This window comes from Eimeria necatrix, genomic scaffold (assembly GCF_000499385.1).
Source record: "Eimeria necatrix Houghton genomic scaffold, Enh_scaff47, whole genome shotgun sequence".
NCBI lineage: Eukaryota > Apicomplexa > Conoidasida > Eucoccidiorida > Eimeriidae > Eimeria > Eimeria necatrix.
Window position 1 is genome coordinate 94,135 of NW_013654354.1, and position 23,849 is coordinate 117,983.

The 23,849-nt window shown below is 57.5% G+C and overlaps 2 protein-coding genes across 2 annotated transcripts; both read left to right on the plus strand.

Moving 5' to 3' along the window:
• Positions 1–3,583: 3,583 nt before the first annotated feature.
• On the plus strand, positions 3,584–6,538 carry ENH_00057150 (hypothetical protein, conserved; the record flags this gene model as incomplete). Its single annotated transcript, XM_013581682.1, has 1 exon — positions 3,584–6,538. The coding sequence occupies one exon, from the start codon at positions 3,584–3,586 to the stop codon at positions 6,536–6,538; it is 2,955 nt and encodes a 984-aa protein (XP_013437136.1).
• Positions 6,539–10,248: 3,710 nt separating this feature from the next.
• Positions 10,249–23,143, plus strand: ENH_00057160 (nucleoporin FG repeat-containing protein, putative; the record flags this gene model as incomplete). Its single annotated transcript, XM_013581683.1, has 11 exons — positions 10,249–13,154; positions 13,283–13,567; positions 13,683–14,625; positions 14,762–20,143; positions 20,291–20,599; positions 20,695–21,204; positions 21,380–21,472; positions 21,611–21,738; positions 21,855–21,936; positions 22,219–22,565; positions 22,678–23,143. The coding sequence occupies 11 exons, from the start codon at positions 10,249–10,251 to the stop codon at positions 23,141–23,143; spliced, it is 11,451 nt and encodes a 3,816-aa protein (XP_013437137.1).
• Between the last annotated feature and the right edge of the window lie 706 nt (positions 23,144–23,849).

Below are 23,849 nucleotides of genomic sequence, written 5' to 3' on the forward strand. Positions count from 1 at the left end.
AGATACAGTCTTATACATCCTGTTGAATGTGGGGGTCAGTAAAGGCGCCTGGCTTCAGCGAGGGTTTCACAGTAAAGGAAGCTACGGGACCCTTGACGGGTTTAGGCCCCGAAATCTCTGTCCCGCCCACGCCTGAATATTATTTTTTATCGAACTAAATTCAGCTTTAATATGGAAAGTGAGCAAGAAAGTTTTGAAGGCAAACCCAAGGGGAGCCAAACTGCCTCACTTTAGAATGCAGCGCCACATGCCCTGACATTCTCCAAGAGCCGAAATTTAGGAGCCGTAGAAAAAGCGTACGCCATGGCCGTGGCAGACTGTGCAGGGACGGTATTAGAAGGGAAGGAAGTGTGATGCAGCGACTATTGCCTCCCTGCCTTATTTGCCGATGCTCTAATCCGTTTGATTTGGTACTGCGCAGTCATTTTTTTCTCAGTTTTTCCTTGTTCACAAACAGCTGCACAGCCGAGTTACAAAAAAATCACACAGCTCACCGACTGAAGTCTAACCCGTAAAGGATAAATCTATGCAGATAGACTTCAGAGGGATTCATTTCAGCTGGAGACACGGAGAGCGCATATATGGCGGAGACAGTGTGAATTTTCAGGGCAGAGTGGGTACAAGGTATAAATAGAGATAGTCAGTGCCAGGTTTTCCTCGTGGTGGCCTTTGGTGTAGATTTGCTCAATGAAATTGTCGCCAGGCTGCAGCAGCAGGCAAATCTGACTCTTCTAACCTTCACCGCACAGCGAGCGCTTGGCAGCTCTACCGAGACACAATACCGGAATGGACGAGGCGGACAAGCAATAGACCAACTGCTGGCCTTAGCGGAAACCAGCAACGCGGCAGGCTTCTGAAAGCCTGTCCTCTTACTTGGAACAGCAACTGCCTAAAGGTTTCTGCCCTGCAAACGTGAGGAAGCGCGTGTGAGTCGCAGATGCACTGCACCAGCAGTTGCGCGCCGAAGTCAACGCGTGAAAGCATGCAACTACCAAGGCTTCACTGTACAAGATGCACACAAGTGCTCCCATGTGTGCATCAGAATGTGCGTCATTGCTCATGAACGTTCGATGCGCTGCAGAAATAGAAGAGTTTGTCTATACATGCTTACATACACAAACAGCTTTTCTGTACGTATGTGTGGATGCATGTATGTATCACTGCACCATTTGCGGGTACGTGCAGATTCATGAAATGTCGCATATTCGTGCATTTATGCAATGTTGTGTGTGAACATGCTTGCTGACGTGCATCTTTTTCATATATTTTCATGAATCCGTGATAAATGAAAACGCATTATCTGATGAGTAGGGCTAAACGGGGCCCACGCAGTACAATCCAGTGCCCCTCTATTTGCTTCTGCCCCCAAGACTAGTTAATTCGGAAAAAAAAACTCTTGAAGTCTTTTCATACATCCTAAAGCATTTCGGGACGCATGCTTAAGGCGATTCTGTTAGCTAAAGACTGAGGCTTGGAAAGGAACTCCAGTTCTCAAGAAAAGCTCAATGATATGGTGCTAGGCTTTCTATGGGCGCTGCACAGGTCTCCAAATGCAACATAATGCACCTCAGGTAGGGCGCAGGAAAGTTTTGAAAGGGCAAGGGAACTGCGTCAGCTAGTAGTGTCAATAGTGTTCCACATGCAGGCAGCAGGGAAGAGGCAGCCTCTACAGAGAGACACGGCACATACGAGCCCTGTAACTACCTCAGGCAACAATTATGATCAATTTCTCACTCTAAAGCACCTCAAATATGTTTTCGGGCAATTCTTTGGCGCACTCGGTTCAGTGGGCAGAAGCTGCGACGGCAGTCAAAAGCCGTCGCACGCGGGGAAGCCACTTCAGCAACTCTGATAAGATGCTTATTAGGTTACTTTCACGGTGTTTCGCCTCAATCAATTGCTTATTACAGATAGTACCTGCTGAACTTTGGCCCTCGCCCTCAAAAAGAATCTACTTTAAAATCTCCAGAGGTCCAACGGGGCCATCACTAGCTCTCCCCTCTTGTCCGTACTATGTTCTTTGTATGGGAATAGAAGGCTCCTATCACAGCTGGTAGCAATCTCGACTACCGATAGGCAGTAAGGTGCAGAAAGGCGCATTTAGTCCTGCTGCAGCGCCTTCGGTGTCGAGAGTCGTTCCCTAGCCCGCAGCTGCCAGATGCTCTCAGGCTTTAGCTCCATGTATGCGCAGGTGAACATTAACATATTCCGCTGCGTGACAGCAATAAATCAAAATGTGGGACATTTCCACGGGATTTGAGGTTCTAGCCAGCCCCGCGTGACTCAAAGGGCCGCATAACGTTAAACTGGGATTACCGAGGTCTGGAAGGGCGTGAGAGTGTACTTAATTGTGGTTCTCTGCATCAATGCAGCAAAACTTGCCAATGTGCACGCTCAAATGTGTGTATCTACCCAAACGCGGATGCATGATGGAGTGCTACGGGCACGTGCATTCCCCGGATCCCTTCAGTAGGATCTCCACAGCTGCAGCTGCTACAGCAGCTGCAGCAGCTGATTTATTTCGTGCTGCAGCTGTTGCTTCAACTGCCTGTGGAGGAGCGGGTGTGTCTTTTGCAGGAACACTTCACGCGGCACGGTTGCTGTAGCAGTTGCCGTTGGAGTTGCAAGTTCCCACTTTCAACAGAACCCACGCAGGAATAAAAATGCATTAAAATATGCTACTTTTTGTCAGGCTGCAGCGCAGAAGTCACTGTTCTGTTAGGTGAATTCCCAACGGTCCAAACTGACCGTAGCGCCCCACGCTCGATGAGGAACATGGGGGGTCGCTCCAGCTTGGGCCCTTAGAAGATGATCAGCAGATTTTTATGTTTTATAAATCTGTTTTAAGGTTTTTAATCAATCGACGCAAAAGTATTTATGGGAGAAATGCTGCGGCTGTGGCTTCTTTCCTCCGCATGCTCAATGGCTCGATCGAGTGCCATAGTCACATCACGCAAGGCAACAAGGGCCCCTTCGTGCTCTATTGGCTTTCCCGTTAACTTTGTTTTCTTGAATTGGGTCTTTATTAACGCAAGCATATATTGAATTTCTGCGCCGCTCGTCCGATTACTTCGGGCTGGTAAAACGAGCGGGAGGCGACTGTCCCTCTACCTGGAGTAGCTTTCTCTTTGCTGTTCTTTTCCCCTTTTCCCCTTCTATTTCCCGGATATCTCATTGAAAACTCATTTGGGTGTGCTCTTTTTGGCTCTCGTCTCTCCTTCATCCGTCCCTTCTCCACAGGGTTACGATTTGCAAGGCCCTGATTGCATCTACCTGAAAACGCGCGGCCCCAAACTGTTCCTGCGCTTTATCTGCTGCCGCTACTGCTGTACCTTCTCTTCCCTTGCTACTCCTGCTCTAAGGTGCTGGCTGCTTTTGCGACGCCGCGGCCATGGCTGCGCGGCTGATGGAAAAGGCGGACTGCGTGGGACGTCGCTAACAACGTGCAGAGCCAGAACTGCAGCCAGTAAAGCAGCGACTGCAGCAACTTGGCTCTGCCACGGTTCTCCGCTGTGTCTTTAGAGACAGCAACAGCAACAGCAACAGTGGAGGCAGCAGCGGTGGCAGCAGAGAGCAGCTCACGATGCTTCCCCCCAATGCTTTGCGGCTGCGGCTACCCCGCCTCGTTTCTCTCGTGCTGTTCACTTTTTGTTTTTTTTCTTTCTGGTCCACTGCACTGGGTCAGTCACAGCAAACACTTTCTGCTGCTGTAGCTGCAGAAGAAGATGAGGAATTGGCGGGACCAGCGGCTTGGCAGGCTAAGGCCTCGAGCTCAGGAGCGGAAGAGTTTCCGGATAGTGCTGCAGATGTAACAGGCACTGCTGCTGCTAATTTGACGCCTGTGGGGGCATTCTATAGGCAGAAGCGGCAAGAGAACTTCCAAGCGCAGCTGCAGCCGCTGCCGCGGGGCCCCCCGAGCGCCCACAGTGTCCCCGCAGCACCGAAGAGGCCCGGCAAGTTGTTAGTCGGCAGCATTTCTTTTGCTGCTGCTGCTGCTTTCGCGCTGCTCTGGTATGCAATTTCTCACCTGCAGGAGGGCCAGGACGTGGCCCAGGGACGCCCGCGACGGGGCCGCCGCCGAGGAGCAGCAGCCAGGGCTGGCAGGGCCGAAGTGCCTGCGGGGAGAGCAGCAGCAGAGGGCCCCGCAGGGGTCTTTGATGCATTTGCTTCGAGCCGGAGGCCCACTCTGACGAGGAAGCAGCAAACGCGGCGACCAACAATAACAATAGCCAAGCAGCAGGAAGAAACGCAGAGAACTGGGTTTAGGGCAACCCAGCTCTTAGTGGCGCACGCAGCAGCAGCGGAAGCAGCAGCGACGCAGGCGCGGGAGGTGGCAATGCATGCGCGGTCCATAGCAGAAGAAAAGGCGCTAGCAGCAAGAATCGCAGCGGAGGAAGCAGCAGCAGCAGAAACAGCAGCCACGGAGGCCGCGATGGCAGCAGAGTCGAAAATTGCCGAGTTCGCAGCAGCAAAGGCAGCAGCACTAAAGGCAGCAGGCGAAGAAGCTGATGGCGTCAAGTCTAGAGCCGGGCGAGCTGCAGCAGCAGTGGCGGCTCTGGCGGATGCTGCCGAAGTGCACTCGGTGTCGCGGAGGAAGGCAGCAGGTCTAGAGGGCGATGGCAAGCGAGCAGAAGCAGAGGATGCAGCAGCAACACTGCAGCCGAAACGTTTCCAGGCTCCTGAAGAACTTCAGAAAAGGCTCGAGGAGGTGCGAAGCAGTTTGGAATGCGTCCCGCGCATCACTTCGCTGATGGTGGAGTCGACGGCGCGGGATGTCGCATCTCGGCTGCAGCAGCAGTTGGCTGCAGCAGATGCGCTGTTGGAGGCTGGAGAAGCAGCAGCGAGCGAAGAAGCAGCAGCAGAGACCTGGAAGCGCTTGGAAGCCACCGTGAATGACCTCGCGGAGGACTTAGTCTGTGTGATGGGCATTGCAGCAGAAGTGGCTGAAGACAGCGTCCGGGTGCTGCCCGGCAAGTTCCACTTGGGCTCTTGGGCCTCCTCTATAAGGTTCTTAGGCCGGCAGCACGAATACCTGAAGGCGGTCTCACTGACGCTGGAGTCGCTGCAGCGTCAGCACGAGATTTTGCTGCGGCGGGCGAATGCGGGGCTGCAGCACTTGAAGCAGGCAGTGGCACGGAAGCCCCGAGATCGCGAGGGCGTTGAGAGGGTAGCTGAAGACGCACAGTTTGTGATGAGGACCACTACGCTCCTCATGAAGGGAGTGGAGCGCCGCGAAGCGCTGCTGGGAGACGCAGTGGACACTGCGACGGCGTTCTACGTGACCAGCCGCAGCGAGAGGCACCGCTGGATGAACGTGGAGCTGCAGATGGCTGTGGATATTCTGCGGGCGGTGTTCCAGGCCTGGCCCAATCGGCCGACTGAGGAGGGGAAGGACAAGCTGGACTCCATTGCGAAAGACATAGAGGCGGTCCAGAACGGGCTGGCCGCCCACGCCGAGCTCTACGAAGCAGTCCAAGAGAGCGACTCTCCTGGCAAGCTCCGCAAGAGCAATGCCGATGCGCAGCACCTGGAGAAGAAGCTCGACAAGACGATCAGTAGGATCTGGAGGCACATAGAGCAACTGCCCCCACTGAAGTACATGTTTCCCTTCGGTGACCACTCGCTCCAGACAATGACCCTAAGCGTGGCGCTGGACTCTGCAGAAGCTTTTTCCGTAGACCAGCAGGCCGCAAATGAACGCATCAGCTCTTTGCACAGCACGCTAACTGAGAACTTCCCCACCTTCAGCTCACCTGAGGGCAAGTGGGAGCACCAGGTCCCCCGCGCCGTGGTCGAGACTGTGTACAAAGACGCTCTGTCGCTGAATGCCTTGATCAAGCGCCTGAGTGGCAGCATGAGGCGTTATGTGCAGCGCACCGAGCAGCACAGCCTGCTGGGCCGCGGGACGCCGACGGAGGAACTAGTGAGGGCCAAGGCTGCAGCAGAGGAAACAGTGGAGTTGGCTGTCGAGATGGAGGGGGCGGTGTACGAGGCGTCTCAGCTGGAGTATGAGCTCACGCTGCTCAGCCTGTTGGAATCCGATCTGCAGGAGGCTGTTTCGGTGGTGGCGCAGACCCCCCCTGAAGCGTTGCTGCAGGGGACGCCGCAGGCGGAGCGGATTCAGCTCGCTACCTTAGGATGCACTCGGGCCCTAAAGGCTGTGCAAAAGGCCCGAGATATTGCTGAGGTGGCGGAATTTGCGGCCAAGGCCAGGCACAACGCCAACGAGCTTTTCATGGCTGTCTACGAGCACGTGCGAGGCATAGACTCACAAGGAGCTGCTGCAGCAAGGGACATGGACGCAGAACAGCCAGCAGCAGATACACAAACAGTGCACAAAGACCAACAAAAGAAAGGAACTGCGGAGACGCAAGAGGATGCGGAGGCATTGGAGCCTGAATTGCAAATGCAGCCTGATGCTGGGCTCCACGCTGAGCAGACACTGCAGCTGGAAGAAACAACGGAGGCTGAAGCGGCGCCAGAGGCTGGGGAAGCAGTGGAAGACGACGCTGAAAGCCAACTAGACACAGCAGCTTGAGAGAGTGCAGACAGCCACAGGCACAGAGAGGTTAGTCGGCTTTGTGCCTTTGAGGGCATCGAAAGAATTGACTGGACACTATGCATCTACTGGGGAAGAGGTGAAGCCAGAGCAACTGCTGCTGCCTGCGCTGTTGTAGACACAGCACTTGTACGAGCAAGGAAGAGCTGGACAGAGATGAGGAATGGACAACCTTCAACCCTGTTGTGGGATAGAATTTGAATCTGTCACAGCAGACGTGAAGCGCAGCTGGCAGGCCAAGGATGCCGCCGCCTCGAGGGCAGACAGCAAGAGACAAACCGAAGGACAAGAGAGAGGGCAATATGACGGAAAACGTGTGAGACGCAAACGGAAGAGACAGGCGGTTTGAGATAAGAAGACGGGCGAATGCATCCAAAGGGCTCAAAAGTGCTCTAAAGTGCCAGTGGCACAGAAGTGCTGCCAGTTGACGCATTGCTGGGAGAAGTGGCGAGAGTTATCGTCATTGGGGGCTAGTGCAATATCTATGGGATTCCGACGCCTCTCGGGCCTGCGGATCAGGCTTTGAGGCTTCTGCTTTCCGTGGACTCTTCGGAGGCCCCCAGGGACCCTGATATAGGGAGGCGTGGGGCCCTCACCTGGGGTTATCAGCTGGGCTTAGTTTTCTTGCTAATGAATTGGACATGCGGCACTTTAATTAGGAAAGTACTTAAACAGTGCAGCAACTGGTTTCCTCTCAGAGGGCGAAAAAGAAGGAGACGCTTATCACCATTTTGGGTTTTATGTCTTTGTTTGATTGGCGTCCCTCCAGCCTGGTCTTGTTTGCTTGGCTTCAAGCTCTCACGCTGCTGCACCCTCCTACATGCACGCTTTTTGGTGCAGGTGCGCACGTATAGGACCAGCTGCTGCAGCAGGCCCCTCCTATCTTCTTTCTTCAGATAGCCACCAAGCGCAGGCACGGTTTGAGACGACGCACTGCCGGCGCATGGTGAGCCTGAGGCACTGCGTCTCCAGTATAGCAAAACGGCGAGACGTTAGGGGACGCGAGGGACCTAGTTTTCTTCCCAGGGGGTCCGCCGCCCCAAGGGGCTCCCTAGAGTCTGTAGGGGTGTTGTCCGAAGCCCCCAATGGGCTTCTTGGGAGTATTCGGGGTATCATGGGAACCCTCAGGTGCTCTTTGTAGGCCTTCAAGGATCCAGAGGAGGCCCGTGTTTGTTGAAGAGGCGCATACGGCCGTGCTGCCTTTCAATTTTCAGTGCCGCTTGATTGATGGACGAATTTTACTTTGGTATTAGACCTTCACCTGAAGAGTTGCTCACAAGGTTTAGTGCGAATTAGTGGTTGTGGAGGCCAGATCCTATGACATCCTAGGACATACGTAGACACAAAAGCAAATCCAGAGGTAGGCACATAACAAATAGGAGATAACCGGAGACAACTCACAAGCACAGAGAAAGCGAAGACGCAGAACCGGAAGCAGACGTTGCGGCGAGGCCCTGCGCTGCCATGTATTGAGTGAAACCAGGGTCGCCGGCAGGATATGAACTCTTTGTATAAAAAGACTAGGCCGAAAATGGTCTATGCAACGGCCATTTGCCGTGGCATGGACTGTTTCCTGTCTAGCCTTTTTAATCGAAGGGAATCATCCCCCGTGTCCCCTCGGCCACTTGTATTTCACAGTAGTGCCACAGCCCGCCACTGAACCAAACGGCAGTGATGCGAAGTCCTACACCTTTGACTCCTCTGGGAACAATAGAACCATAAAGACGACGCAAAACCCTTCAAAAGGCGCGGCTGTAATGGCTTTCATCATCTAGCAGCTGGATTGCCGTCACGGACTTTTAGCCTGTAGTCGCAACTACCAGGAACGAGCTCTACTAGGTATCTTATGTATCTCTGGTGACGTGTAAGCCAGCACACAGTAATGCTCGTTCACATCACTTGATTAGCTCATTAGGATCAAGTGGCTCTGCGGAGAGCAACAACACTTTCTGGTTTCCGATGCGCAGATCTAAGGCCGCTCGGTTGGCTGAATAGCAGAATCAACGCTGCGCAGCGTATACATTCGAGATCAGAAGACGAATCCAGTACGCATGTGTTGCTACACCAGCAACATTCGCAAAAAAAATTCGTAGGGAATTTCCATCGGCGAGTGAAAACGTGTTGAGTGTGAGACCTCAGTGAAGCTTCTTTTCAGGATTCATCGGGGCCAGCTCGCTAATTACAAGTCTCAGCATCAGCTCATGCGTGCCCTCTCGAGGGAGCCTGCGTTCAAGCTGAGGCACCCTGGAGGCTGCTCTAGTATGACAGTCGGGGGAATTATTTAGTATGAGCTTTTAGCAGGAGATCAGTAAAGACTCTACACACAGACGGGAAGTTCGGATGCGAATTTGTCTAGGCCGTGAATGTGCGCTCTTGCCAAACGCTCTTATAACGCGTTTGACAGATGAATTCGTGCTTAGAGGCCTCGCCATGCGCTGTTACCATTGAGAAATATCTTCGTTTTATATCTGTCCTGCTGCCTCAAGTGGAGGCAGCTCATCTGAAGTTGCGCCATCAGCGCCTAATCCGGGATTCCAGTTCAGTATCCTCGCGTTATGAGATCTACTGGGAGAAGAGCGCTCCAGATTTTGTTCTGTCATTTCCGCCGTGGCTATAATTTACAAGGTGAAGGGCGGGAACCCAAACTCCACTGGGCACTGCAAGCGGCCAACCATAGCATCGACCTACACATTGACGCAAATAGCAACTACAAACAGTCTCGGAACTGTCCACTCGATACGCACGAAAAAGTTACACAGCCGCTGAGGAAAGCCAAGCTTTCCTTAGTGGCCATTTCCAGCCACCCATGGGCCCTGCATAGCAGGACCATGGGTGGCACAATTAAATGTTAAGTGCGAACAAGTTCAACTCTATAGTGTTAATGCTCCGAAAAGCTCACTTGCTGTAGGGGTTGACCACTACAGCTGCTTTCTTTGCCGTCCCTGTCGTTGAATCCCGCTGTTTAAGCCAGTTGACAGCCAATAGTAGTGCTAGCAGCACCCTGCACGACTTCTAAGTTTCGAGCTCTAGACCCGAAATGTTGTGTGTTACCCTAAATTGTGAACAAGAAGGCACGCTGGAACTACTAAAAAGGCTTCGGGAACCGCTTGGCGCCCTTGGCTCCCACAACTGGTGGGGGCCCCTGTGTGTTTTCTCCCTGCAGACTACTAAAATGACTTGGTATTCAGGCTCGGGCTTGGGTCAGCTAAGAATGTGGTAAGGCTCAGATTGCCCTTCAGAAGGTGGCAGAGGCACAGCGCGAGCAAACATGCAATGTCTGGGGCTGTGTGAACACCAGCCCCTGCATGCGGGGAGGGACTGATATGTGGAAAGATTGGAGCTTATTATGATAGATAAGAATATTTTTCGGGTTGCTTGGCTGAAAAATTTCAGTGAAAGGGAGGCTGCAGCAGCAACTGCAGCGGCGACACGGGGAACTCAGCAGCAACAGCAGCATCGACGCTCGTGTCTGCGGCGCCCACCCAAGCAGCTCCCAGCCACCCCAAAATCAAGCCACTAAGCTGGACATAGCTGTGGGGCCGGCCGGGGCTCAGGGGCTCAGGCTTGGCGCCTGCTGCGGAGCAGCACTGGGGGCCTTCACTCAGCCATCATCGTCATTGCTGCTGCTGCTGCTGCTCGGCTGCAGCTTGGACTCCTCCTAGCAGCAACATGCAGCTAAGGAAAAGCCAATGAGTGGAAAGCAGCCTCAGGAGCCTGCAGCTGCAGGCTTCTCGGGGGGCCTCGGGGCCCCCGCTGTGGCGGCGTCGGGGCCCCCTAGTGATTTCGAGGTCTCTGCTGAAGTGCGAAAGTGTCTCGCCTCTTTCCGGCACTTAAAGGAGCTGCTGCTGTCGACCTCCACTAGTCCTGCGCTGCTGCAGCAGCTGCTGCAGCAGCCAGCGCTGCAGCAACGCATCGTCGCGCTGCGGTCTTCGTTCCTGTCCACTGTAGACAGAGCCTTACCCCCGTCCGTTTCTGCTGCTACGTGCAACGCCATACAACACCTGCAGCAGCAATGGGCTGAGGCGGTTCGCGCACCTGGTTCTGGAGGAGCGACGCCGTCCCAAGGCAGCAGTGGAAGCAGCAGCAGCGGTAGTAGCAGCAGCAGCAGCAGCAGCTGTAGTAGCAGCAGCAGCAGCAGCAGCGGCAGCAGCAGCAGCGCTTCATGCTCGTGCTGCTCGGTGCCTTCTGAAGCAGTGTTGTATGAGCTCCTGTCGGCGTACGTGCTGCGGCACCACAGCGGGCAGCAACAGCTGCTGCTGCCGGCCTTTGAGGCCTCGCAGCTAAGAGAAACTGTCAATCCCCGGAACCCCCAAGTTCTCAGGGAGCTCCGCGATGTTCTGCAGGACGAGCAGCTGTGCATGTTTTGGTGCATCAACTTCATCTTCATGCAAGCTGCTGGCAGCAGCAGCAGCAGCAACAGCAGCAGCAGCAGCAGTAGCAGTGGGAACCAAAAGGGAGCGTCGCTGCAGCAGGTCTGCAGAGGCTTTGCCATCATATTGCTGCAGCAGCATCAGCTGGAGGCGAAGCTGCTGCAGCTGTACACGCAGCTCAACGAGCAGCCGGACCCCTCCACCTGCCGTTTCAGGCAGCAGCCGCAGCAGGCCACGGGAAGCAGCAGCAAAGACAGCAGCAAACGAGCTGACGACGCTGTGGCCTTCGAAGTCCACGAGTTGCTGCAGCTAAGGGAGACGCTGCAGCTTCAGGAAGCTGTGGTGCTGTGCCTCGCGTCCGCTTGCCGTGCGGCTCGAGCCCTAGGCATCAGCAGCAGCAGCAGCAGCAACAGCCTCAGCTGTTCCAGTGAGAGCCTATATAAGTACTGCTCCCTAGTGTATGAAGATCGACTTTGTGGGGCCCTAGCTGCCCGCAGCAGCGAGCGGCGGTCTCTGCTGCAGAGCCGCAGGCTGCTGCGGCAGGCGCAGCAGCTGGGAGGTTCTTGCGCTGTTGCTGCCTTATGTGGCATGCCGCTGCAGCAGATAGTTGACATTTTCTGCAGCAGCAGCAGCAGCAGCGGCGAAGCGGTCCGCAGCTTTGTGGAGGGGCCCCGCTTTGCTGCGCTGCACCGCGATGTGATGAGCAGCTGCCTGCAGGGCCTCCGGGAGGAGCTGCAGCAGCAGCTGCAGCGCAGCGGGGCCGCGGGATCTGCAGCAGTTTCCCAGGGCGGAGAGGTTTATTCAGACTTGCTCTACAGCTGCTACATTGACCACCCCACAGCAGCGCCGCTGCTGCTGGCTGCCCACGCTGCTTGCCTGGCAGGGTACAAGAAGCTGCGCAGCAGCAGCGACAGCAGCAGCAGCAGCAGCAGCAGCCTCACGGATGAAGAGATCGACCTGTTTGTAGGGCAAGCAGCGGAGCTTGTGATGCCTCTGTTGCCGCATGCTTTGCAGCAGCAGTTGCTGCAGCATGAGCTGCTGCAGCAGCAGAGGCAGCAGCAGCAGGACCCGCTGCAGCAGGACTTCGCTACACAGTTGCTGCTGCTTCTCGATGCTTGTCTCACCGTCTTCCCCCTGAAAGAACTGCAGGGGCACGAGCTGTTTGTACACGCAGCATGCGAGCTGTTGGCACTGCTGCCGAAGCAGCGGCAGCGCCTCTTCAGCCTGCTGCAGCAAGAGGGGCTGGTAGAGCAGCAGCAGCAGCAAGGCCGAGGCTGCAGCAGCGGCATCCTGCGGTTGCTTCAGGCATACGTTTCCCTGTTCCCTTACGGCTCACACCTCACCCTACAGCTCCTCACAGCCATTCTTCCGCAGCCGCAGCCGCAGCAGCAGCAGCAAGGGGAAGAAGCAGACTCTGACATAGTCGACGTTGGGCCCGCGCTGCAGTACTTACAGCTGCTGGCGCAGCCGCTGACCTCTTTGCTGCTGCCGCCCATCGACGGCTTGGTCTTTACTTCCGGCACAAGTGAACAGCAGCAGCAGCAGCAGCAGAAGCAGCAGCAGCTTGAGTGTAACGACAGCCTCACGGTTGACACAGGAACGGCGTATGTTGCAGCAGCCCCGATTCCTATTGAGCCTTGCATGGCACTGCTGCTGCAGTTGGATTCGCAGCAGAGCCAGCAGCAGCCGCAAGGGGGATTTGATGCTTCTGCAGCTAACGGAGGAGTCATGCACTGGTCGTTCGTACCTTCAGGGAGCTCCGGCAAAGCAGTGCAGCTGCCGCTTTGGCGGTTCCTTCAAGTAGCAGCAGCGAATGAGGCAGCTTTGCAGCAGCTGCTGCAGCAACAGAGGCAACAGCAATACGAAGAAGAGAGCTTCAAGGTGCAGGATGACCCGTTCACAACGCCTACCGCTCGGTCGCAGCAGCAGCAGCAGCAGCAGCAGCCGCAGCAGCAGCTGCAGCAGCAGCTGCAGCGGGGCTTCTGGTGCCTGCAGATTGACGGGTGCCGGCTTGAGCCAGTCAGCCTGCGCTACCCAGTTTGCACCGACAACAGCAGCAGCAACAGCAGCACCTTTGCAATTCATTGGGCGCTGGCGCCGAGCAGCAAAGGCACCAGCACCAGGCGGCGCTTTTCGCTGCTAAAGGCTGCGTGGCTGCTGATGGATTTGGGGCTGCAGCACCAGGCCAGCGATGCATGCGGGGCCTTGCCTCCCTCAGCTTTTAAGTGAGTGGCGCAAAGGCAGAGAATAAAGAGTAAAGGGCACAGAAGGTGGGAATACGACAACTTGCTGTGCCGGCTGCTTGCTTCTGACTGCTTGACTGCTTCTACCATTACTTTTGCTGCTGCTGCAGGGCGTTTGTTGCGGCCTGCGCGCTGTGGGCTCGCGTGGCTGCTTGGCCTGCTGCTGCTCGGGCAGCAGCAGAAGCGTTTATAGCGAATGAGGTGTATGGATACTCTCTAGAGGGTGCAGCAGCAGCAGCAGCTCGAGCTGCTGCTGCAATGGGTGACACATCAAGCAACGACGCAACAGAACCTGCGCCTTTCCTGCTGCTGCCGCGGCTCTACGCACTGACATGCCTTGCTGCCACCCGCAGCCAGCTGCGGCTGCTGCTCCCCGAAGCCCTTAGTGCACTGCGGTGAGTTGCCATGCTTTGCTTATGCAATCAGTGCTGCTGCTGTTAGCGTCGCTGCTGCCGCTGCTGTTAGAGTTGCCAGAGCGCCTTTTCCCTGAGCTTGCGCGCCTTGCTGCAGGTCGTGTCTGCTGCCTTGCTATGTTGTTGACGTTGACCGGTGCCTGCTCTTCCTGCAGCAGCAGCAGCAGCGGGTGCCTTGCAAGTGCTTGGTGGAGCTGCCCCTGCAACACCACGAACTGCTGCTGGCCCCAGAGTTACTGCATTCTGGGTGGCAGCTGCTGCGGCTTTGCTGCGCCCCACCGCAGCCGCAGCAGGGCCAGCGCCGCTGCTTCCTGCCGCTGCAGCAGCTCCTTGAGGCCCTTGTTGCTGCGGCACAAGAGGAACGCCAGCTGCGCACTTATATAATACTGCGGAGCACTCTCTTGTTCGCTCTGCAGTTGCTTCTTTCAGTGCCTCCTGCTGCGTGGACAATCCCTTGGCAGCAGCAGGGCTTGCTGGCAGCAACAGCAGCAGCAGAGGGACTCGAGCAGCTGCAGCACAGCAAGCGCCGACGCTGCAGCAAGAGCGCCCCTGCAGAGTGCGGCTACGTTTCGGAGAGCGCCGCATCTGCTGCTGCAAGAGTTGATGCTTCCCTTGCTCACGTGTATCTGCTGCCACAGCTGCAGCAGCAACAGCAGGACGCAACCGACGAGCAGCTGGAAGCAGCAGCGCAGCAGCAGGTCCGGGACTTCGCTGGCATTTGCAACTTTGCCCTTTGCAGCGTCTTCGCCCGCATGGGTTCTTGGGGCTTTTTGCATTCGGAGGAGCGCTGCGACATCGCGCAGCTTGTGCTGCTGGTGGTGCTGCAGCTGCTGCCGCTGCTGCACTGGGGGGCCCAGCCTCCCTCGGAAGCAGCAACAGAAAATGCACAGAAACTCCAAAGCCAGAAACTTCTGGCGGCTGCCACAGGCAACGACGAGTTGTCTGTACACCTGAAAGGCGACGCTGCATCCACCAGAAGTTGGAGTGACACAGTTTCTGTCCGCGCTGCTGCCGTGAGAGGCTCTCACCGGCAGCTAGAGGTGGGACTTAGTGCTGCTGCTGCTGCTGCTGCTGCTGCTGTTGCTGTGGATGCTGTTGACAAGTGTCCGTTGTTCTTCCCCGCCAAGAGCCTCTGTTGCTTCTGCTGGTCCCCCTGCTTCTGTCTATCTGCTGCAGTTGATGGAGGCGTTGTTGACGTCCCTTGCTGCAGCAAATCTTCCAGAGGGGATCGCTGCTATTCTTCGTTGCAACATTGTTGCCAAGACAAGTGCGGGATCTGTCCAGTCGGGGGTCCCGTGGGACAGCAACGCGAGCAGTCGCAGCAGCAGCAGCAGCAGCAGCAGCAGCAACAGCGATAACAGTGGTGGAGCACATGCTTTAGTGAGCTTCTCTTGCCCGGTCCTTCGCTTCTACGGGTCTATGGACATCATCTCGTTTGCAGCTACTGCGCGTCTGTCTGCTGCTGCTGCTGCGCTGCTGGCTACTCCGCCGCTGCAGCAGCTGCCAGAGTTGTGCTCCTTCCCGGAACCTCCAGGATTCTTCTCGAAGCAGCCGCGGCTGTTGCAGGGCCATCAGCAGCAGCAGCAGCAGGTTTATTGTGAGTTTCCTGCTTCCCTGCTTCCCGATGCTGTCTTCCTAGATCCGTACACTGCGGCAGGCCGCTGGTCAGGACAATGGAGCTGTTCGCTGCTGCAGCAGCAACTACCTTTCACTGCAGCCGCTGCTGCAGCAGGAGGCGCAGCAGCTGCAGCGGCAGCAGCAGCCACCTCCGCTGCTGCAGCAGTGGCCCCTTGCAGGGAAAAGTCGCAGTGTGTCGTCCTTGGGGCGTTTGAGGCCCTGCACCACATGCTGCTGGCTGCATGCAGCCCCAGTTCCGCTTTACTCCTGCAACGCCTCGCTGCCGAGCTGCTGCGACTTTCGTTGCAGCAGCAGCAGCAGCAGCAACAGCCTGGCGGTCTGTTGTCACCCTCCGCAGGTGATGGCCTCCCAGGGCACCAAGGGGACCTTCTGGCATCGCAGCAGCAGCAGCACTTTTTCTCACTTTTTGCATACAGCGGCGTCAACTCATCGGACTGCATCTTGAGCAGCAGCAACAGCAACGGCAGTGACCTTTGGGGGCCTGCGGATCGGCTGCAGTCTGCTGCAACGTTTGCGCAGTCTGTCTTTGCCTTCATAGACTCACGGGTTAAAGTAGCCGCCGTCTCTGTGCTCACGCTGTTGTGTCTACTGTGGAAGCAGCAGCAAACGCTGCTGCAGCAGCAGCGCCAGCAGCAACAGAAGCAGCTTCATGCGCTTCTTCAAGGCTCTGGTTACCCAGGGGCGCAGAAAGATATGCCACAGCTAAAGCCGTGGGAAAGCAGCTGCTCAAGCAGCAGCAGCAGCACAGTCTTGTGTCTTGCTGCTGCTTTGTCATTCGAGCCGGATGACCTGCAGCTGCTGCTGCAAGACAAACAAAAGCAGCAGCAGTCTGAAGCAGGGGACACGAGCAGCAGCAGCAGCAGCAGCGACAGGCGATGGATTCGACGCCTGTACACCAACAAACTTGTGGCTCGGCTGCTGCGGCACTTGTATGCGAAGGAGCAGCAACTGCTGGAATATAGGTTGCTGCTCCTGCAGCTGGTTCTGCTGGCTTTAGACAGCCAGCAGCAGCTTTTGTTGACTGGTGAGGAATCTGCGTTTGCTGCAACCGTTCACTTCTCACAGCAGGTGCTGCTAGACGTGCTGCAGCAGCAGAAGAATCAGCACCGAGAGCAGCAGCAGCAAGGCCTTGTTTTGGGCCAGCTGAAGGTCCTGCGTCTGGCACTTCTGCTTCTGCAGCAAATAGCTTGCATTTACAGACCCCGTGCAGCCCTGGAGCAACTGAGGCAGCAGAGCAGCGATACGGGGCTCGACCCTTTGCGCAGCAGCAACAACAGCAACAGCACAGCAGCAACAGATTCAGCAACCACAGCAGCGGATTCACCTCGCGGCCCCGGTGGCTGGGTTTTGCTGCTGCAGATAGGCCAATTGCTTTTGCAGCAGTGGCAGCAAATATGTTGGGGCAGAGGCCGCTCGTGGCTTGCCGCTGCAGTGGAGCAGCTGAGGAGCAGCAGCAAGCAGCAGCAGCAGGTGAATTACAACGGCAGTGGTCTCTGGCCCCAGGAGCTTGCGCAGCAGCAGCAACAGCACCAGCAGCAACAAGGTGCTTTGCCTCTGCGGCGCATGCAGCCACTGGGTGCCGCAGCTGCATGCGCCAGCAGGCTACTCTCTGCCGCTGCAGTTGACTTGCCGCTGTATGCGCGCTGCGACGGCAGCAGTCCGAGCAGCAACAGCAGCCGCAGCAGCATCAGCAGCAGTGCGGAAGAGCTACAGCACGAGGACGCAGAGGACGACGATGCATGCGCCCCGCTGCTTGCTGCTGTTGAAATATGCGGTGCGATGCAGTCACTCTGCAGCATTGCGCGATCGCAGCTGCGTTTTCTGCCTGCTGCTATTAGGAGAAGCAGCAGCAGCGACAAAGGCGGCAGCGCTGGCAGCCGCAGCAGCAGCAGCTACGCGGATGCGGCTGAGTACGAACAATTTTTTGTCTGCCTGGAATTTCTATCCTGCGACAGAGGGCTTTTCGAGGCGCTGCTGCCCCTACAGCCGCTGCAGCAGCAACAGGAGCTGCAGCAACAGCAACACCAGGAGCAGCTGCAACAGCAGCAGCTGCAGCAGCTTAACCCTGGAGTAGTGCCTCTGCAAAGCGCAACGGAGTGCTGGCAGAGGCTGCTGCAGACTGCTCCTGAGGAGTTCGTCGAGCTGCAGCTGCCTGCTGCAGGCTCCGTTGCTGGTGCATTTAGCGCCGGCGCATCTGGCAGCAGCAGCAGCAGCAGCAGCAGCAGCGGCATCCGACCGGTTGTAACGTCTAACATGAGGGAACAGCGGGGCTCAGAAGCAGAAGGCAGCGCGCTGCTGCCGCAAGAATTAGAAAGAGCCTGCGTGTGTCTTGCAGGGAGGGGCCAGTACGGCGTATCTTTTGGTTTGGAGGGGAGGCAGTTGCTGTTCCTGTCGCTGCACTGCAGCTTGCAGCAGCAGCGGCTACTAGGAATGCGTCTGGGCGAGATGTGCCTGGCCGTGGAGCAGCAGCAGCAGCAGCAGCAGTTGCAGCAAGTACTGCTGCAGCAGTGGGTCTGCAGACCCTGGCTGTTGTCAGGTGTAGCCCCCAGGGCCTCAGTTGGCGCATCGTTAGCTGAGGCGCAGCAGCTGCTGCTGCAAGGGCTCACGAAGCTGTTTCTTGCATGCAGAGACGTGGCAGTTTATCCTCTGTACATCCCCAAAACCTGCAGCAGCAGCAGCAGCAGCAGTGGCAGTGGAGACGTTAAGGGGCACCCTGGCCCTGAGAGGCCCCCTTTTGCTCCGCTGCTGCTGCCTCTGCTGTCTCTGCTTGCTGCAGTGCCCAGGCAGCGGCAGGACTTGCTGCAGCGGCGCGGCTTCTACGAGGCTGCTGCCTTTGCTGCAGAGCAGCTACTGTGCGCTAGTTGGTGTACAGACATTCGCGCCAGTAAGAAACTGCCCCTGTCAAGCAGTAGCAGCAGCAGCAGCAACTCAGCGGATACCAGCAACAGCGCCACAGCTTCGCAGCAGCAGCAGCAGGCTACTTCGGTTTCCCTGGAGCTGCTGCTTGGCCCGGGAGGAGTCACGTGCCTGCCTTCTACGGTCCAGGCGGCTCTGCTGCAGTCGCCGCAGCTGCAGCATCCACCCGCAGCAGCAGCCCAACTGCAGCAGCCTATTCCCGACGGCGCCTTTTCAATTCCTAGCAGGGATGTGCTGCAGTGCCTCTCTGGCTTGAGAGGCCTAATGGACAAGCAGCAGCAGCAGCAACAACAGCATCCAGGGAACTTACTGTGTGATGCTCTCAATGGTGTCCTTGCAGTAGTTGTTCTTTCACAGGATGCGCTGCTTAGCTCGGAGACGCAGCAGCAGCTGCAGCTACAGCAGCAGCAGCTGCAGCTAGAGCAGCAAGGACCTGATCTGAGACGGATGCTGCCAAAGGAGTTACTTAGCCTCGCTGCCGCTGCAGTTGATTTTTTCGTCGTAGCCTCAGGCGTCTGGACCCATTTTGCACTGCAGCAGGAGCAGCAGCCGCAACAGCAAATTCCGCAGCAGGGAGGACCGAGGAAAAAGCAGCAGCGCCAAGACAAGCATGACATAATGTGGCAGCGGTGGCGCAGCACTTTAGCAGAACTCCTTTGCGGCGTGCTGCAGTGCGCCCGGCGCAGCAGAAGCCTGACATCCCGTGCGGCGGCAGCAGCAGCAGCAGGCACCGCAGCAGCGGAGACGACAGGGGTGTCCTTTGGGGTGACAGAGAGCTACCTGGAAAGCATTTCACAAGTGGAACAATATTTGAGTCCTGCGCTGCTGTCTGCTGCCAGCGCTCTGCTGCTACATGCGCAAGCAGCAGCGCTGCTGCTGCAGCGGCACAAGTCATTTAGTGCTGAAGGAGCGCAACTGGATCAGCAGCAGCAAGCAACTGGGGCAGCACCGCAGAAACCAGCAAGTCTCGTGGCCCCCACTTCGCTTTCTCCATCAGGCTCCACAACTTCATCAGTAGCAGCGGTAGCAGCGGCACGTCCTCAAGTGCCGTTTGCTGCCTGGGAAGCAGCCCAGAAGCAAGTGTCTGCTGCAGTCTCAGCAGCACTGGCTTCGCTGCTGCAGCAGTGCGCTGCGGAGGTATCTGCTCTACACCTGTACAACTGGCCTGACTGCAGCAGCGGCAGCAGAGTGGCAGCAGCAGCAGCTGCCGCTGCATCTTCTGGGTCTGAAGCGCCTTTGTCTTTCTTGTTGCACATGGGGGGAGACGCCACCGCTGCAGCAGCAGCAGCAGCTCAGGGCAACTTCGACGACTCGAAGCGCTGCCGCGCCATTGGCGTCAAATGCCTTTTTTTGTCTCAGCTGCTGACGAGCGGCTGCTGCCTGCCGTGGAGCGGCTTCGTGTATGGAGAAGGGCCCGGCGAAGGAGGAGGGGGAGCAGCAGCAGCAGCAGCAGCGGCAGCAGCTCAAGGCAGGGTTGTTCCTGTTGCTGAGCTCCTCTTGCGGGAAGGCTTCTTCCATCGTCTGCTGCTGCAGCAGCCTCTCGTCTCCCTTGTGTCCGTGGGAGATGCCTCTGGGGGGAGCGCAGCACCACGGCCCATTCGGTTTGCCTACGATGTTGCCTGCGCAGCAGCAACAGCAGCAGCAGCAGAAGGAACTGTGGCAGCCACTCTTATGCGGCGCTCGCCGGCGCATCTAGCCTATTGCCAGGTGCTTCAGCTGCTGCAGCAGGTGCTGGAACATCTGCAGGAACCCCCTGAGCAGCCGCAGCAGCAGTCGCTGCAGCAGCAGCAGCACGCGCAGCAACAGAGCCAGCAGCAACGCAGCGTCTCGGAAGAAACCGTGCGGTCAGCCTTCGGGCTGCTGCGCCTGCTGCTGCCTCGCCTGCGCTACGTGTGCAGCAGCTCCCTTCAGGGGGCCCCCCTGGCCCTTGCTGAGGAAGCGCTGCTGTACGTGGGCATCATGCGTCGGCTTCCGGCGTGGCAGTTGACCCCTGTGGACTTGCGAGTACGGCTTGGGCTGCTGCTGCTGCTGCTGCTGCTGCTTGTGCTAATATTTGGGCTTCAGGTACCGGCGGCTGCGGCCTGGGGAGACGTTTGGTGATCCCACAGCTTCCCTTGTTTCTTGCTGCTGCGTCTGCGTGTTCTGCTACAGCACGTGGTGGGGGCGTGGCTGATGGCAGGACGGCAGCTGCTGCAGCGCAGCATGAGAGCTCTAGAGGGAGCACTGCTTGCCGGTGTGCAGCCCTTGCGGCCTTCGAGCTTGCTGGAGTGCTGCAGCTCCCAGCAGCAGCAGGGAGCTCTGGAGCTGCTGCTACAACAGCAAAAACAGAATTGCTCCCGTTGCGCAGCACGCCAAAGCGCAGACAGCCTCGAGTGCAGAGCATGCTGCAGCTGCTGCAGCAGAGTCAGCGGCGCTGCAGCAGCCAGTGGCCGCTCTGGGCTGCCTTCAGTTCTGCAGCAGGTAGGCCAAAACATATGGAAGCGCGTCACAGTTCAGCAGCAGCAGCATACTATGGTTGAGATTTTTGAGTGTGGTTTGTGGCTTCTGCGTTTCAGCGTGGGCTGATGCTGCTGTTGCAAATCATCAGCGGCTTCGTTTCAGCTGTACAGTCACTGCAGCTTGTACTGCCTGTCTCTCACCAGCTGCCGCCTCCGCCTTCTCTGCGGTTACCCCTGCAGTGCAGCAGCAGCACGACTGCTTCTGTTGCTCTTTCCGTTACTCCTGAGCTGTACTTGCAGCTACTAGGATCAGATACAGCGGGCAGCATTGCTGCTGCACGTCGACTGCAGCAGCAACAGCAGCAGCAGGAGCAAAGCCCTTCACTGGTGCTGAACCCAGGCGGTGGGGGTGACAGCAGCGCAGCAGCAGGAGACAGCACGGAAGAAGGCATCTACTACAACACACCCCCTGTGCCGATTCGGCTGGGACTGCTGAGGGGGTCCCTGCTGCGCGCTGCGGGGTCACCGGGCGATGGACGGGCCGCAGCAGCAGCAGCAGCAGCAACTGGAGGGCCCTTAGCGGAAGTGCAGGACGATAGCTCCACTACTGAGCTTTCGTCAGAATGGGTGGGTGGAGTTCTGCTTGCTGCTGCGGAGGAGAAGCAGATAAAGAAACATCGGGGCAGGCAGAGGCATATTTGCGAGGATTATATGGACACGGAGGATGTTTTGCTGCTGCTACTCAAGGCATGCTGTTTCTTAATCTACTGATTTTGCTGCTGCTGTTGTTCTGCTTTTGTAGTTTGGTTGCCTGCTGCAGACGGTCACCAGCGCGGCGTCAGTGCTGCAGCGAGCCCGCGACTTAGGGCCACAGTTGGAGAGAAGGGTTTGCTGCGTAAGTCCCAGCTGCAGCCGCAGCAGCAGCGGCAAGCAGACCGGATGCAGCAGCAGCAGGCAGCAGAAGCAACACCAACCGCAACTACTGCAGTGATACATGGCCTGAGCCTGAGAGTGCTTTTGTCTGCTGCTGCAGGTGCTAACTGCAACAGGGCAGCGGCTGCTGCCCCTGTCTTTAATGCTGCAGCCTGAGGGGCGGCCAATTCAGCTGCAGGAGGAAGCGCCGCCGCAGCCGGAACTCACCCCCAGGAGAAGCAGCGTCGCGTAAGGGGCAGCACATTCACTGTTGCATTAGCTTTTGTAGGGCTGCTGTTGCTGCTGCTTCTGCTGCTGCTGATAGAAGGCTGTTAGATTGCTTTTTCGATTCGGCGTCTCTGCAGCTGTGCGGCCTCTTCCGCCGTCTCCGTGGCCGGCCTTTCCTTCTCCCAAGGCGCAGCAACCAACGTGTTTCTGCGGCAACGGGTCAGTTCTTCGTGCCAGTCGTGCTGCTGCTGCCGTCGCTGCTGCTGCTGCCGCTGCTGCTGCTGCTGCGGCAGCGCAAATGTTCCATCACGTGCGTGTTTGAGGCTACACACCTCCAAACGTAACGTAAAAACGGCTGGCGTGAGACAGTCAGCGCCTACAGCTGCTACCGCGATTAACCATGTTGGTGCTTCGCCCGCTGCTGTTGCTGCAGTGCTTCGTTTGCTGCTACGGGCGCAGCTGTGGATACTCCTGCTTGCCATGTTTTTGCGTCGGCTGCAGGGAATGAGCCCCTCGCTGCGGCGAGGATCTCAAGCAGCAGCTGCATTGTACGGTAGGCTGCGGGTGAGGCAGGCCCCGTGCTGCTGCTGCTGTTGCAGCAGCAGCCAAGCGAAGGCTGCAGATGGTGCTGCAGCTGCTGCTGCAGCAGGAGTAACGGCGCCGTCCTTCGTCGGGGGGACAAGTGGCCCCAGCTTCGCCGCTGCTGCAGAAGAAGATGGCAACTGCTGGAGCTGCGACAGAGAGCTGGATGGCCTGCTGCCTCCTCTCGTCACTTTCGATGGGCTGCAGCAAATGATAGATACGACACTGCAGCGCGCAGCAGCTCTGGGAGCGTCCGTGCTAAACAGGTCAGCCAGAAGCAGCAACAGGGGTGACTTCCTGCCGTTTCTTCGCCTTTAAAAAGATGAGGCAGGAGAAACATATTGAGCTGCTGCTGTGCATGTGGGGCTGCTGTTACAGCCTTGTTGCAGGGAACGTGTTGCTACACCACGAAGAGACGTCGCGGCAGTTTGTATCGCTGCTGACTCGCCTTGCTCGGCAACAGCGACAGCAGCAGAACCGGCAGCAACTGCAACAGCAGCAACGCAAGAACACGCTTAGCAGCAGCGGCCCGTTGTCCGTGGTGCTGCAGCAGTCGCCCAGCAGAGGAGGCAGCGTCATCGGAGGAGTCGCCGGAGACTGCACCCCGCACGCTTCGCAGCAACAGCAGCAACAGCAGCAGCAGCAGCAGGAGCGGCGGCGGTCTAGCCTGGGGGCTGCATCAACAGCAGCAACAGCAGCAGTGGAAAGCGACAGCAGCAGCATCGCCTTCTTTACGGCTCTACTGGACTTCAGCCGCCGGCGATTGGCTGCCCACGAGAGGATTGCCCAGAGACTGGGGCCCTACACCCCTCTCCAATTGGCTGTCCTGAACTCGAAGACTTGAGCTTGCTGACACTGCTTCTGCTGCAGCGGATGCGATGCTCTAGCAGTAAATGTGCAGGCTGCTTCCGGCCTGCACCGCTTGTGCCTTCTGCTGCTGCTGCTGCTGCACAAGCTGGAGAGGCGCATCGGCGCACACAGGCACGCTGTACAGACAGCTCGATGGGCCGATGGGCCGGGGTGTCTGTACAGGGCTCAGCGTGATGAGCCCCTCTGCTGTGCAGCCAGGGGGCCGTCTGCATGCAATTCATAAGGGCCTATAGGCAGCTGCTGCAGCAGCAGCCGCTGGCGACGCGGCCCAACCGAGGAAGGTTGAAGGCTGGGCCCGAGGCTGTAGCTGCGCCCCGGCGCCTCCGGCCGCTTTTGGGATATCTGCCAAGAGAGGCAGGGGAATCGAGACACTCACTGAAATTTCGACTGTTTAGCTCGGGGCGCATGTAGTGCGAGACACGAGGCGTCCAGTGTTACACTGCTGCCCGTGGCTGTGTAGACACCATCCATGCAGTAAGAGGAGCTCAGGCGACAATAGAAAGCCCCGAGCAGCAGGCAGCCATTTTAGCTTGGTCTTGGCTGCAGGCAACCCCGCATCCCCTCTACTGGGGAAACAGACCTGCTCCCGAAATGGCTGGCAAAGCAGACGCCACTCCAGAAGCAGCCCCATCGAGCCGCAGCGACGGCGCTCGTGGGCTTCTCCAGTGCAGAGCTCTTTT